Raw genomic sequence first — 16,250 nt, 5'->3', positions numbered from 1 at the left:
GATTTAAAAAAGAAAATTACAAAAAAAAAAAAAGTAATAGGACTGGTGAGTGGTTAAGTTCATTATTTTTCAAAACATATTTTAATAAAAAAGAAATAATATCTAAAATAAGTAAAACTTAAAAAAAACAAAGTAAGAAAATAAAAAGGGAGTTTTAATGAAACACCGGTACTGTTCACTTTTAACGAAAAACCACATTTCTACCTTTCCCTGGTACTATTCATTACCCCTTTATTTGTCTTTTTTCATTAAAAGTAATTTTTTTTTTATCTTTCGTTAGTTTTCCTAAATAGAAAAGCCCATTGCCATAGGCATGTATGCGTATGTGGTAAGAGACTAGTATTTATATAATACCGTGTCCATATGTTTACTAGTGTCCCAATATTTCTAAGTAAAACTTCAAAAAAAAAAAAAAAACAAAAAAAGCAAGTCAATAAAAAAGTCCATTGCCATAGGCCTGTATGCGCATCTGATAAAAGAGTAGTATGTCTATAATACCGTGTCCGTGTGTTTACTAGTTCCCAATATTTCGGTATGTTTGGATTTGCGTTTGGTTAGTTTATAAACGACTTACTTTGTATTAGATAAATCTTCATAATTCAAAACTGTTAAGTGTATACATGAAAGTTATTTGATGTAAATCTCTTGAAACTTAACAATTTCGGATCAAATCCACTTGCATTTAGGAAAGATCGAGAACCAAAAAGGTTAAGTATGAAACGATTAACCTACTAAGCTAAGGTTTCCTCTTGATTTTACAGTTAATTTCAAACAAGCATGTTTACAATTCCTAATTAAACAAGGACCCTTCATACCACTATATATATATATATATATATATATATATATATATATATATATATATATATATACCTTTCCTACGTACCATAACCAAGGCATTCAACAATTTCACACCGCTATAAACACACTGCTTTGAGAGCTTCACGACTTGATTGTCAGAGAATTCTTAATCAGCACCGATATAGTAAATTTCGTGCCTCGCGGGTGCAGCAAGCAAACGGCGAGTGTGGTAATTGTGCTACGAAAGGTGGCAGAATTAATTGCTGGAAATTAAATAAAGTTAGGGTGTTCGGTGGTTGGTAGTAGAAAAAGAATATTATTAGCCAGCCAAAAAAGAAAAACAAAAAAAGGAAAGAAAAAAAAAAGTTGAAAGGGCAGAATCGGAAAAGAGAAAAGTTGCATGAGAAACTCGGAAGTAGAGGGAAGAATATGAGCGTAACCATCTATTACCAAATGTTAAACTGTCCCTTCCTCTCTCTCTCTCAAAAACCATCCAAAATCTCTCTCCCTTTTCTCAGCAACGAAACAGACAGCTAGAGCTCTCTAGCTGTCTATCTAGCTCTCTGGATGATGGGGACAAGTAGTAAAAATCTGGCTGCGATTAGTAATTCCAGCAGCACTCATCAGCGTGCATGGTGGTCGTCGTCCTCGTCGATTGCGGTTCTGTTGTTTGTGGTTCCGCTGGTTGTGGTTTTCGGGTTGATTTCTGTGCTGGGTCCGAACACCGCCAATTGGGTTACTATCTCCCCCTCTGCTTCTCCTAGTTTAAATTTAACTGCCACTAGTCCTAGTAGTAGTGATTCGAATGACGACGTTTTGGGGTTGAGATCGACGGTGGCTGTTCTCGATATGAACAGCATAGAAGAAGCTCACTCCGACGACTCCGTACAAAATCGATCCTCGTCGCCTCCGATCGCCATTGAAGATGAAGCAGAAGCTTTGCCAACTCTTCAACAACCCGTAAGTCCTTCATCCTTTTCATGCATGTTAAAATTTCTTTTCCTATATTTCATGCTTTAATTTTTTTGGATTATTTTTAATTGCTTGCTTGTTCTTGCCATCTTTTTTAGGCTTATCGGGTGGGAAAGTTAAATTAATTAAGCTCTTAACAAATTAAATCACAAAAAAAAATTAAGAACCTAGATTTTATTTATTTTGAAGTAAAAGAATTGTTCCATACTTTCTGTTCTGTAATTTTTGGGTGGCTGATCTGTTGACCCACAAGTCTAAGAAAAGAATCTTTGACATCAAAATTTTATTAAATTTACTTCACGTTTTTTTCAGAGGAAAAATAATATAGTTGCGGTCGGTATTATGTAATAAAAATCTTGCTGTCACAGTTAATGTCCCTTTTCCTCATCACCTCTGTGGTATTTTTCGGAATGAAGTAATTGATATTAAAATAGTGAAAAAACAAAAGAATTAATTAGGTGCTTAATCTCTATGCTGCACTCTCTGTGCTTTTGCATCTACTATTGTTACTTGTTTAGTGTCCACTAATTAAATAGTATCCCAGGTAATATGGACCATATGTGTGGTATATGTTCCAAACTTAGTAATGTGTCACATGCTCTGTCGAAGCAACAATTTGATTCTTCTTCAGATTTTAATTGAAAGAGTGTTGATTATTTATTGATTTGAGTAAGAGTTGCGTGTTAGTCAATCTGACAATTCATTTTTTTTTTTTTTTTTTTTTTTTTTTACAGAATGTGACAAACAGAGACGACTCGAGGAATGAAACTTATGCTTCTATCATGGAAAAACGACAAAGAAAGAATACAAATTTAGGGTTGTTGGAGGCCCGCCTTAGAAGAGCTCGAGCTGCCATAAGAGAAGCTAAATTTGGAAATCAAACACATGATGTCGATTACATTCCTAATGGTCCAATGTATTGGAATGCTAATGCCTTTCACTCGTATGTACCTACTTCAATAATGTTTATAATGAATTAGTTTCAACTTGCAAGTTACAATTCTAAAGGTCAATTTGGTATTTCATTGGTTCAAAATTTCATCCATGTTATGGAATAAATTTGCTACCTAAAGATGTAACACAAATTGTACAATGGTATGATCATTGCTATTATTTTGGACATGTTATCTCAGTGGTACTTCCCATATGAAATTTCAGGAGCTATTTGGAAATGGAAGAAAAGTTCAAGGTCTTTGTTTATGCAGAAGGTGAACCCCCATTGTTTCATAATGGCCCTTGCAAGAGTATATACTCCATGGAGGGGAACTTTATACATCAAATTGAGGTGAATAAACAATTTCGGACTCGAGATCCGGAGAAAGCACATGTTTATTTTCTACCCTTCAGCGTGACAATGTTGGTCCGTTTTGTCTATGTGCGCGACTCGCATGACTTCAGTCCAATTAGACAAACAGTGAGAGATTATGTCAATATTGTCTCTGAAAAATATCCCTACTGGAACCGAAGCCTTGGAGCTGACCATTTTATGCTTGCTTGCCATGATTGGGTATGGTTCTCTTACCACCTTATATCCTTTACTATCGCATTGCAATAAAATCCCATATTTCATGAATGTGTTCTAATTTGATTACTTGGATTCTAGGGGCCCGAAACTTCAAATTCCAATCCCCATCTTCGCAAAAACTCCATTCGTGCCTTGTGCAATGCCAATACCTCAGAAGGGTTCAACCCGTCAAAGGATGTGTCCTTTCCAGAAATCAATCTTCAAACAGGCGACACTCACGGCTTCCTTGGCGGGCCTTCTCCAAGGCTACGCTCCAACCTCGCTTTCTTTGCTGGAGGAGTTCACGGTCCTATTAGGCCTATTCTGCTAGAGCATTGGGAGAACAAGGATCCAGACATGCGAGTCCATCAGTACCTTCCAAAGGGTGTTTCGTACTACAACATGATGCGACAAAGCAGGTTCTGCCTTTGCCCAAGTGGGTATGAAGTTGCAAGCCCAAGGGTGGTGGAGGCAATTTACACCGGATGCGTCCCGGTGCTCATCTCAGACCATTACGTGCCCCCATTCAGCGATATTTTGAATTGGAAGTCATTCTCCGTCGAGGTTTCGGTAAGTGACATTCCCAATTTGAAGAAAATACTAACGAGCATATCATCAAGGCAGTATGTGAGAATGCAGAGGAGAGTGTTACAAGTAAGGAAACATTTTGAGGTCAATTCTCCGCCGAAGCGATTCGATGTTTTTCACATGATCCTCCATTCTATATGGCTAAGAAGATTGAATGTAAGAGTACATGATGATCAATAAGCCCTTTTGAGTTTGGTGTTTAAAATTGTGATTTTCTTGTTCATAGGTGATCGAATTCTTTTCTTTTTGTTTGTTGAGGGGGGTGGTGTCCAATTGTGTAACAAGTGAAAAAATAAATTACGTTCTCTAGGTTTTTCTAAGAACACAATAATGCAAGCGCACGGAGTAAAATAAATCCATTGTTTTGGGCAAGTACCATTCTTGTAAATAATAATTCTTTGATGACAGGTTGACGTCTACCATGACAGACAAAGAGTAGATTTGATCACTTCATGGCAATTTTAAGTAATTGTATCTATGAATTGTCTTTGCATTTCCTCTTAATATCCTAATCTCTGAATTTGTGACGCACTCTGGACTTTCATTAAGGAGGCTTTGACACAATGTGTTCAGACTTTGAAGATGTTTCGTCATTTTTCTAACGGTAAACATTTGCCAATATTACAACGGTTTACGGTTTAATTGTATTATTCTTCATATGTACGCTTTCCCGATAGTAGTCTCCTAAATATCCTGACGTCACCTGCGAGTCCAAGTGGTTAGAAGTCTCCCATTATTACACCAAGAATGGTCATAAGAGAATAATAGTGTGACACCTTGGAAGAAAGTTGCTCAAGGAGCCCAACCCCAGAAGTTCATACCAATGCCATATTGATTTCCCATCCTGAAGCAGGCCTGATTTTGAATTGTTTCTTTACTCTGAATTGTATCAACAATAGTTGACTCCCATGTTTTTCCTACATCAATAAACAAGCAAATTTTAATTTACATTTTGTCTAAACTTGATTTTATTGGATACTGAATTACTAAGTTATGTTAATCATCGTCCCACAAGAGAGCGATGGGGAAGGAAATAAGTTAAGATAGGAGGGAGAGTCTGAGGTCTAGACTTAGTTGTTTTTCGGGAGGAAGAGGGTTGCCTATGCTAGATTGACACTAACCGGGACAACATGCACTCAATTACTCCCATCTGAACCCTTTACCTTTTTGTGTAGCGAGGCTGAACCGGGTCACCATCTGCTTTGCTTGTCAATCTTGTAATTTACCTAGCACACATTCTCTTTATATCTTAAGGCTAAATAGGCAAAGTGGTCTCTGAGATTTGCTTAACTCATCACTTTGGTCCCTAACATTTCAAATCGATAAAAGTGGTCCCTGAGATTGTCCACCGTCCATCATTTTGGTCATTCCGTTAAAAAATCCGTTAAGTGTCCCGGAGCTCTTGGCCGGAAGTTTAGGCAATTTTCAAAGCTTCATAACTCAATCGTTTCTTAACCAAATTTGACCCATAATATATCCAAATGAAGATAGGAAAGTGTAGAATAAGATTATACCTATTTGGAAGCCCAATGACTGCCGGAGATGGCCGGAAAATAGCCTCAAAGTTGACTGGTCCGAGGGAAATCTGGAAAACTCGCCAGAAACTAGGTAAAATTTAAACGTTCATAACTTCTTCAATACTCAGCGAAATCAAGTGATTCAAAAATAAAAATCATACTTCTAGATGAGACGAATAGAATGGTACCTTCTTTTACCGCTAAATCACCATGTTTTGGCCATAAAAAGGCTCGAAAGTGGCTAACTCGAGACCAAGACAGCCACTTTCGAGCCATTTTCCAGCCAAACCACTACTATTTATCTGTAGCAAAAGGTACCATTCTCTTTTTCTCGTCGAGAAGTATGATTTTCATTTTTGAATCACTTGATTTCGTTGAGTATTGAAGAAGTTATGAACGTTTAAATTTTACCCAGTTTCCGGCGAGTTTTCCAATTTTCCCTCGGACCAGTCAACTTTGAGGCTATTTTCTGGCTATCGCTGGCAGTCATTGGGCTTCCAAATAGGTATAATCTTATTCTACACTTTCCTATCTTCATTTTGATATATTATGGATCGAATTTGTTGCGAGTTATATCTTAGTTAAAGTGTAAATAGTAATTTATTGTCCCATATTGGTGAAGTACATATGTAAAACCAATTGTAACTCCTATATATAATTCACTTTGGATATTAATGAATATATAAGAAATTCCCAAATATTGTCATATATATTTTTGGTATTTACCATGTTTAGTTTAATATGGCATCAGAGTAGTTCGCTCTTGGTAACCTGTGTGCTTTAATTTTGTGTTCACATATTTCGTGATTTCCTTCATTGAAAAAAAAAAAAAAGTGAATAGTGTCGCGCTACAGTACATCGTTTGCTACAGTGCATAAGCAGTGATCTGCTTTGTAACATATTGCTACAGTGCCATGAATAGTGTTTTGCTACAATGCCGTGAACTATGATTGCTACAGTGTTCTAGTAAATTGTTTTCATTCCGCTGCGTATCTTTTGTGCCTTTATTGTTAGTGATTTTGTTCAATGGCTCAATATAATCATAGTGTTTTTATGCAATTTGGTGGAACAAATAAATGGATAATTGATACTGGGGCCACTGATCATGTGACTAGTGACCCTAGAGTGTTTGAAGAGTTATGTGATTATGTTCGTGATTTGTATATTACTAGGCAAATGGAGCACCTTCCCCTGTGAAGGGTGAAGGCACTATCTCTCTGACTCCAACCTTATCACTAGTCCGTGCTTTACTTGTTCTTGATGTTAAGTGCAATCTTTTATCGGTAGGAAAACTTCTTGATGCATTATATTGTTCTGCTCACTTCTACCCTACGTATTGTTATTTTCAAGACATTCAAACTCAGAAGATAATTGGTCATGGTAAAAGAATAGGGGGTTTGTACATCTTGACTATGGACGATACTATTGTTTCCGGTTCAAATAATCATCAAGTTTTAAGTGCTAAAGTGGATGACAGACATCAATTTGGTTGTGGCATTGACGATTGGGACATCCATCATTTAGTTATATGAAGTATCTATTCCTTCTTTGTTTCGCACTTGTAGTGATTCAGAGTTCAAGTGTGAAACATGTGTTATGGCTAAGAGTCATCATGCTTCCTTTCCCGTAAGTGATTCTAAAGCTACTTTGCCATTTGATTAGATACATTTTGATGTGTGGGGTCTGGCGAAAGTTACTTCTAATGGATTCTGTTGGTTTGTTACTTTTATTGATGATTGTACTCGGTTAACTTGGGTGTTCTTGATGAAGAATAAGAGTGATGTTCCGTTACTTCTTCAAGAATTTTGTACAATGGTGTCTACTCAGTTTCAGACCAAGGTTAAGGTCTTCAGGTCTAATAACAGAGGAGAATATGTGAATCACACTTTAGCATGTTTTTTTCGTGATCAAGGTATTATTCACCACACAACTACTCTGTTTACACCCCAACAAAATGGTGTGTCCAAACGGAAGAATCGTCAAATAATGGAGGTTGCTCGCTTCTTGATGTTGGATAAATGTGTTCCTAATCATTTGTGGGGTCATGCTATTTTGGCTGCTGTGTATTTGATCAATCGTGTTCTAAGTAGAGTTCTTGATTTTCAGACACCGTTTGATATGCTACAAAAACATGTTTCACTTGTTTTTGTATCAAAGCTTGCTCCGAAAGTGTTTGGGTGTATTGTGTATGTGCATGTCTACTTTCATTAGCGGAGTAAACTTGATGCATGTGCTCTTCGATGTGTCTTTATTGGGTATGCTAACAATAAAAAAGGTTACAAGTGTTATCATCCTCCGACTAAAAAAACTTATATTACCATGGATGTCACATTCCACGAGGAAGTTTCATATTTTGTGAAGCCCTCTTTCGACTCTCCACTTCAGGGGGAGAGAGGGAGTGAAGTGCAGATTCGAAGAGATGGTATGGATGATGTGTTACAGGCAGAGTTGGAAACAAAACCTATTATGTTGTGTGATATTGATCAGTTGGCTACAGATAGTAATCGGTCACCTATCACTCCCGAAACTATTTCTACTGACGACAGATCAAATGTGCCCAGCGAGTTGCCTGTTAGTATGTCAGACGAATTACCTTCTAATGATCGGTTACCTGTTGTTGAAATGTCTAACGAGTTGCCTGATGATGGTTCGTCCAGTAATGATTCTTCTAACAGTTTGGTACAAGATGGTGGCATACATGAGGTAAATTCTTACAGCAGTACTAGGACGTCAGTTCATAGTCCCATAGAGGTAAACAGTTTGGTGCAAAATCATCGTCTGGGCTTATTTCCAGATCAAGTTCCTACTCATAAGGAACGGTATCAGAGGCTTGTGGGGAGATTAATTTATTTGTCTCACACTCGCCCTGACATTGCTTATGCAGTTAATGTGGTAAGTCAGTTTATGCACTCACCTAGTGAAGCTCATATGGATGCAGTAACCCGTATTTTGAGGTACTTGAAGATGGCTCCTGGCAGAGGCTTGGTTTTCTCCAAGAATGGTCATTTGAATGTCGAAGGATATACAGATGTAGATTGAGAAGGTTCTATCTTATCGGCGATCTACATCTGGATACTTTACGTTTGTGGGTGGTAATTTAGTTACTTGGAGAAGCAAGAAACAAAAAGTGGTGGCTAGGTCAAGTGCAGAAGTTGAATTTCGTGGTATGTCTCATGGTGTATGTGAGTTGTTGTGGTTGAAAAAATTGTTGAGAAATCTTGGGTTTAAACCCAAGGGTGCTATGAAACTTCATTGTGATAATAAGGCTGCTATTGAAATTGCTCGTAATCCAGTGCAACATGATCGAACAAAACATTTGGAGATTGATCGACATTTCATCAAGGAAAAATTGGATGCTATAATTATTATGTTTCCGTTTGTGAGATCTGAAGATCAACTTGTTGATGTTCTTACTAAGGCTGTGTCTAATAGTGGGTTTTCCAACTCGCTTGACAAGTTGGGCATGCATGACATTTTTGCCCTAACTTGAGGGGGAGTGTTGCGAGTTATATATTAGTTAAAGTGTAAATAGTAGTTTATTGTCCCACATTGGTGAAGTACATATATAATACCAATTGTAACTCCTATATATACTCCACTTTGGAGATTAATGAATATATAAGAAATTCCCAAATATTGTCATATATATTTTTGGTATTTACCATGCTTAGTTTAATAGAATTTGGTTAAGAAACAATTGAGTTACAAAGCTTTGAAAATTGCCCAAACTTCCGGCCAAGAGCTCCGGGACACGGAGTTTTTAAAGGAAGGACCAAAGTGACCACTTTTATCGATTTGAAATGTTAAGGACCAAAGTGATGAGTTATGCAAATCTCAGGGACCATTTTAGCTATTTAGCCATATTGATGTGAAAATTAACTTGACACACAAATTAAACCCTATGGATGACAATTGTAGTATATGAGCAAATAGGGATCGTTCTAACCGGGGATTAACTAGGGATGCTAATCAATGTAAAACTGACTCAAGAACATAAAAATATAATGTAGAACACTAAACTAGACTCAATTAATGCAAAACTAGGGTTTAAAACACCTAAACAAACTAAAAACTCAAAACAGCAACTAGAAAGCTCAAAACTGCCTAAAAACCACTTTCTGGGCAGTTTTGAGCACCTACACTACTTTGGACGAATTTGGACTATGACTTGACTCAAAACACTTAGAAACACAACTAAATGGATTTCTAACTAATCTAACACTTTAAAATAGATGGGGGAATGATTTTGACGAAATTAAAACTTTAAAACTCAAACTTTAAAAACAAATGTAAAGCAAAACAGATTGTGATTAAATAGAATGGTGAGAAGCTAGTTAGAGGGTTCCTTATCCACACATGAACATATGCATACAACTCGATCTCCGATTACTCTTTCAACAAACCATGAATGACAATGCCCCAAATTAACTAGATTGCACCAATTAATTCTCAGATTTCCCTAGATTCATTGAATTGAATGGAATACGCATTACAACCAAATTATTCTTATCAAGGGCCCTAACTATGGAATACGCATGATAGAGACACATATCAAAGATCATTAAGTTTAATGGAAATCATAAGCATTGACGAGGCATTCATAACTATGGGATACGCATGTTACTCTTGCCTAGGATTTACTTAACACAATCGTGACTAGCGACTTTCACTACTTATGAATACAAGTTAATAACGATTAGGTGAAATTCCCTTATATCCTAGCATCAAGTTTAGGCATGCAAATTAAGTGTCGACCCTCAACCCACATACATAAACAAGTTATCAATCAAATAGATAAGTAAATCACATTCACAATTTCTGAAATCATAATTGGAAGAAATCAAATCATATAAAACATATGTCCATGGCTTCAAATTCACCTCTAACTATAAAGAAATTAGTTCCACATGTCTAACATAATTGAAAAGCAAGTTAAATTAAACATGAAAACAGAAACAAAGAAAGAAAGAACTCCAAACACTCCACTAATGGCAGATTGCATGTGCAAGGTGTCTTCCTCCTCCAATGGTGGCTGCACAAGGTGGTGATGGTGGTGGAAAGGTGCGGCTATGGTGGATGAATGGTTATTTGAATGGAAGGTTGCGGCAAGGTTGAATTTGGGCAGAAAGTTGGGAGTTTGGGGATGGAAGGCTGCAGCAAGAACTAGAACTAGGGTTTTGGCGTGTAGAATGAATATGGGAGGTGATGTTCGGCCAAAGGGTTTAAAGGAGTATATATAGGCACTTCAAACCCTAGCAATCAGATTAGGGTTAGAGATGGGCCTTCTAGAATGCCTTGCAAGGCAAGGAAATCAGGTATTTTGGGGCCCTAGGTGCGGCAGAGATTAGGGAAATCAGATTTGGAAATGGGCTAGGGTTTAGGTGCGGCATTAAGTGAGGATCCAAGATGAATTGGGCTAGGATGGCGCGGCCTTGTCCAAGAGGTAGGGATGGGTCGTCTAGAAGCCCAAAGCCAAGAATAGAAACTCTCGAAAATGGAAACCTCCAAGAATAGAAACTTCCAACTTTAGAAACTTTAGTTGCCAATTCCGACTTCTTTGTTCTTCACTTTCATTTCTTCATTTCTTACGCTCCCTTGACCTTCAAACTCGTCCATTCCTTGTTCCAAGCATGTACTTTTCAATCCAAGCTCACTTTTGCTCTAAAATGCTCCATTTTGCCATCTTTTATGTCATATGCCCTTTAAACCTGAAAACACATGAAAGTAGCTCAAAAGACTACTTTAACTAAGAAAACATAACGAAAATGCATAAGAACTAGCTAACTAAGGCGCATAAATATGCTCCTATCACATATCTTAATTCTTATAATACTAGTGCAGTTGTCTCGCTAGAATTGCTCACTGTTTTCACTCGAGCTAAAAACACAATTTAAGACAGCCCACATGGGCTGACTAACACCTTTTACCTGAGAGTGAGCTTTTTCATGATGATGTCCTGTATCTAAAGCTATCAATCAGTGTTCAGACAGTATGACTTCTTATACTTGAAACCCAATGCAATATTGGGGAGTTATACAATAGTACTACGACGTCAATTCATAGTCCCATAGAGGCAAACATCACAAGAGTACCAAAAAAGTGTTATGTAGCAGCTTAGCCAGCGGGCAGGCTAATAAAGACAATCAAGACCAAGGAAATCAAAATCGTGGAATCAGAGGAACATGCCATGTCGAAGGACAACAAACTCATGGTCGTATTAACAACATCACCCACAAATGATCAAGACAATCTTGACCTAATCATAGGGACATTAGATATTCCGATTACTTCGTTAGGGTTTTGATTGACCCGAATGCCACCCACACGATCATATCACCCTGGTTGCTCAATTGACTTAAGGTACCTCTAACGGATACAACATTAGAATCACAATGTCGTGAGGCAAAGTCTGTTACACATCCAGCAAAACAAAGAAAACACACTTTTCTTATTGAAAACCAAAAAGTGCAAGTTGATCTCATTCCATTGAAGTCGTAGACTTCCACGTGATCCTAGGGACAGATTAACTGCATCATAGTCATGCTCTGGTGCTTAAGTGCTTCAATGTTTGAATTAGATATTTGAAATTGTATGTGAATTGTAGTCCATTAGGGAAATTTTTATTAAAATGTAATGGATACCTTTTGGGCAATAATGCATATGAAGACCCTTGAATCTGTTAATTCAGATGTTTGAACACAGTTGAAACTCACTATGTTGTTTTTGCAGTTTGATTATGAATTGTTAATTAGAGTTGGCTAATTTTGTTACTAAGAGTTTAGGGCCAATTAACAAATCTATTGAGTGATTTGTAAGAATCTAGAAGGAAACCTTTTGGAGAAGTTGAAGTCATTTGGAGTAAATTGATAAAATTTGGCTATCCTGGCCAACATGTTTTTTGACTATTGACAATTTCTCAACCATATTTACTGATAGCAAGAACTGTTTGCATTTGAAACTCGTAGCATCGCGCAGGCAATTTTTGCTAGTTACCAACTATAGAAGTGTACAAATGAAAGATTACCCACTTGACAATCATACCACACATCTGAGTTACGGATGCAATTGGTTCTTAGACCTGAGTTATCATTGGTTATCTCATGTTTTGATGAATGTGATCTTTGGTCTAGCTTCGAAGCTCTCAAACAATAGCAGAGTCCTATAGTGTGAGGTTCAGGATCATGTGCATTAATACGGGGATAAATGAATGCACGACAAGGAATATGTCACCTTCTAGGTAACCATGAACGTTGATATTCAAGGAGCGCCTTGAAGATCTATCTCCAAAAGTCTTTGGCCAAAACAACATGCAGGAGATTGTAAACACGAAGATGAATGAGACAAGAACACGTGTACAAAATAATATTTGTATTAATGATTTGGGGGTTCCAATCTCTTCTACAAATTTAGCCTCTGATTCGATCTTCATAATGTGTAGATTTGTGGATTGTGATGTTGATTGATCCCAAGGCCTTCGAGGCTTGATCTTAGGATGAACAGGTGATGAACGATGAAAGCTTTCTTCAAGGGGTTGTCGAGGCTTGATCTTGAATTAGTGGAAGTTCTTCAAGGGCCATTGGGGCTTGGTCTTGAAAGAGGATTTGGTGGAAGTTCCTCAAGGACCGTCAGGGCTTGATCTTGAAGGAGGATTTGACAAAGAAACGAAGAGAGCTTTCTTGATCCTTCGGTACTTGCTTGGGAGCTTTGGAGTTTCAAAGCTTCAAAGTTTTGGTGTGATGTGAATTGGTTATCAATTGGTGTCCCTTTGATCATTTGATGGATGAGCCTATTTATAGGCTTTGAGAATGAATCACCACCATCCTTTTTTTTTTTGGTGAAGTGAGTGGATGTTGTAGGTAAAATGAGTGGAGCTTGTAGGTGAAGTGAGTGTATGATGTAGGTGAAATGAGTGGGGGTTGTAGGTGAAGTGAGTGTATGATGTAGGTGAAATGAATAAAGGTTGTAATTTTAATGCATTGGTCAATATTTATTTTGCTGAAATTTCGATGTCTACAAATGCCCCTACTTCAAGGCGTTTCGTATACATGTGCTTGTCACGTGTATGAGATACATTTTGAAGTCCCTTAATGTAAATGTTGATCCAAAGGCCGTTGAGACTTGATCTTGAACCAGGCTGGTAATTTCTTCAAGGGCCATCGGGGCTTGATCTTGAATTTGGCTGGAAGATTTTCTAATTTCCTCCAATTGTTGATTTTCCACAGGCTTAATCTTGAACTGGGCTGGAAGGTTTCTGGGTTCCTCCAAAGATCTGAACTTACTCATTTTATATGGAGATGAATTTGATTCAAGGGTGAAGGAGACTTGATTTTGAATCGGACTTGTGATTTCTTCAAGGGCCGTTGGGGCTTGATCTTGAACTTAAACATGACCACGAGCAGTTTCAGGATTTAGACACATGCCAGGCAAACATGAGGTGGAGGTGATGGTCTGTTTCTTTGTTCAATATTTCTAATTCATATTGAAGAGGGTCGAGGGATGAATTAGCACTTGCAGTTGTCGCGTTTACTGGTTATCCATAAGCTTGATGTTTCATTGTTACCCATCTTATCTATTCTCCAAGTAGACGTGGTATCTTCTCTGGAAGCACATCAGTAGTTGAAGATGAGTACTCGAGAACGATGTTAAGCAAGCAATCAGGGAAGGGATTCCAGGCAGTCGATTACTAATTGGCAGTTTGATTCCAAGTGTCGAATGATTGCTCTCATTCTCATTGTTCTGCAGGTAAGAACAAGGACAAAGAAAAAGACAGGGACAAAGCATGATATGAGATACTTTTGCTATTGAAGAAGCTGTGGTGATTTGATGGCATTGCATGGCGAGGCTTTGCTCTTCGATGACGGTGCCAGCAAAAGGTTGTTGAGGCTTTTCGAGCTCTTTAATTAGAGTGACGACGTCGGGCTTGGATTTGACTTAGACTCCTCCATCTGGATTATGCAGTTCTACAGGGAAGGGTGTCGTGCTACAGTGATTTGTTCCAGCTCATCGTGCTGCAATCTTCTCTGCTTGTTTCTTTTGCATAGCAAAAGTGGTGCGCAACCTTTTGCTTTTAAATGGTCCTTTAGAGCATCACTTCTCAGCAACTCATCCTTGCTTGGCATCTTCAGTGTAAAGAGCCAACATCATATTAACTATCTTGAAGTATTTGCTAGGAAATTCGAGACCCGTCGACAGTTGAAGATGAGCACTCGAGAGCAATGCTAGGTAAGCAACCAGGCAAAGGTTCCGGGCAATCAGTTCCCGATCGAAAGTTTGATTTCAGGTTCCGACTGATTGCTTTATTTCTCCTTGTCCTGCAGGCAAGAGCAAGGGCAAAGGAAATGACATGGGAAATGCATGATATAAGATACCTTTGCTTTCGACCCTGATGATATGAGATACTTTTTCTTTTGAAGAAGTAGCAAATGATCAGCACATGTATTTGTTGCGCTCGTCTCCACCTGCTTTGATGCATCACTTTCACTTGCCTCATTTGGTATCTTCTTTGGCAGTGCATCAATAGTTGAAGATGAGTACTTGAGAGCAGTGCTAGGTAAGCAATCAGGGAAGGGGTTCCAGGTAGTCGGTTCCAAATCGGAAGATTGATTCCAAGTGCTCGCTGATTGCTCTCTTTCTCCTTGTCCTGCAGGGAAGAACAAGAACAAAGAAAACGACATGGAGAAAACATGCTATGAGATACTCTTGCTTTCGACCCTGATGATATAAGATACTTTTGCTTTGGTTTGACTTGGTTAAAAAGGTATTTTCAGGGAGGAACAAAACTGAGTATGTTGAGAGGCTTAGTTGCAGATGTATTCTTAGCAAGGAAGAAGAGTAAGGCATTTGTATTTTTTAGGGAGGAAGAAAACTGAGTATGTTGAGAGGTTTGGTCGCAGATGTATTCTTGGCAAGGAAGATGAGTTAAGCATTTTGGATGTGTGGCTTACCATGGAGGATGGAGGTCAACCTATATAGTGATTTCCCAATAGTAGGTGGTAGTACGAATGCAGCCTTGTCACCCACGCTTGTTGGCAAAAGTGTGGTGGTTGGAATAATGACCTTCACGTGTTTTCAACTTTGTCAGAGATCTTTGACAAAGTTGCACGTGATAGCCAAAAAGCTGAGATTGCGTTTGAAAAGTGTTGACGGACTTTACGCAGGAAAATCCGGCTTTTGAAATTCGAAGAATGGTGTCTCTTCAATTTTTGAACAAGTGGTTGTGTTGCCTCTCTTTTTAAAGCGGTGTCAATCATATTCAACATGCACACTTTGAAGATTGCCCGCCCTTGAAAATTGGCTTTGCTGCATTTCTGAGATTTTACTCCTCCAACCCTTTTTTTTTTACCATTTTTGAAAATGGCATACCCGTCTAACATTTGCTTAGATTTGAGTCTCGGGATTGATACAAGTGCACCACGTCAGGGTAATATATGGTGCCCATCCTTCTTATCTTCTAATAGCCCTCTTACAGTTAAAAACTTTGTGATGAGGGATGCAACAACGGCTACGGTTGTAACTAGGAACCTTCTCACTCCTAGAGATAATAGGCTACTTTCAAGATAGTTCGATGAGTTGGCTGTTCAAGACTCCCGGGCTCTCAATGTTCAGTGTATGGGCTCTATGTCCAACATGGGCCAATACCTGTTAGCCCGAACTCACCCAATTGAATCATTGACGGCTGATTCTGACGACGGGGGAGTAAGCAGTAGCTTGAATTTTGATTGCCAATGAGGATGAGTACTGACGGGGCAGAGCGCAGAGGCCAGTAGGTGTGACTTGACAAACTTTGGTTTTGTTAATCATATTCAAAGGCAGCAGCAGAAGCATACCAACCTTCGAACTCAAGACCCTCGAACTGAGCGAAGCATGAG

General features: G+C 38.3%; 1 protein-coding gene across 1 annotated transcript; it reads left to right on the top strand.

Moving 5' to 3' along the window:
• The first annotated feature begins 1,236 nt into the window (after positions 1 to 1,236).
• Positions 1,237 to 4,270, top strand: LOC126592479 (probable glycosyltransferase At5g03795). Its single transcript, XM_050258163.1, has 4 exons — positions 1,237 to 1,761; positions 2,508 to 2,716; positions 2,932 to 3,280; positions 3,377 to 4,270. The coding sequence occupies exons 1-4, from the start codon at positions 1,369 to 1,371 to the stop codon at positions 4,043 to 4,045; spliced, it is 1,620 nt and encodes a 539-aa protein (XP_050114120.1). The 5' UTR covers positions 1,237 to 1,368; the 3' UTR covers positions 4,046 to 4,270.
• Positions 4,271 to 16,250: the final 11,980 nt, after the last annotated feature.

This window comes from Malus sylvestris, chromosome 12 (assembly GCF_916048215.2).
Source record: "Malus sylvestris chromosome 12, drMalSylv7.2, whole genome shotgun sequence".
Taxonomy (NCBI): Eukaryota; Viridiplantae; Streptophyta; class Magnoliopsida; order Rosales; family Rosaceae; genus Malus; species Malus sylvestris.
Note: the sequence above shows the minus strand (reverse complement) of the source record. Positions and strands in the feature narration are given on the sequence as shown.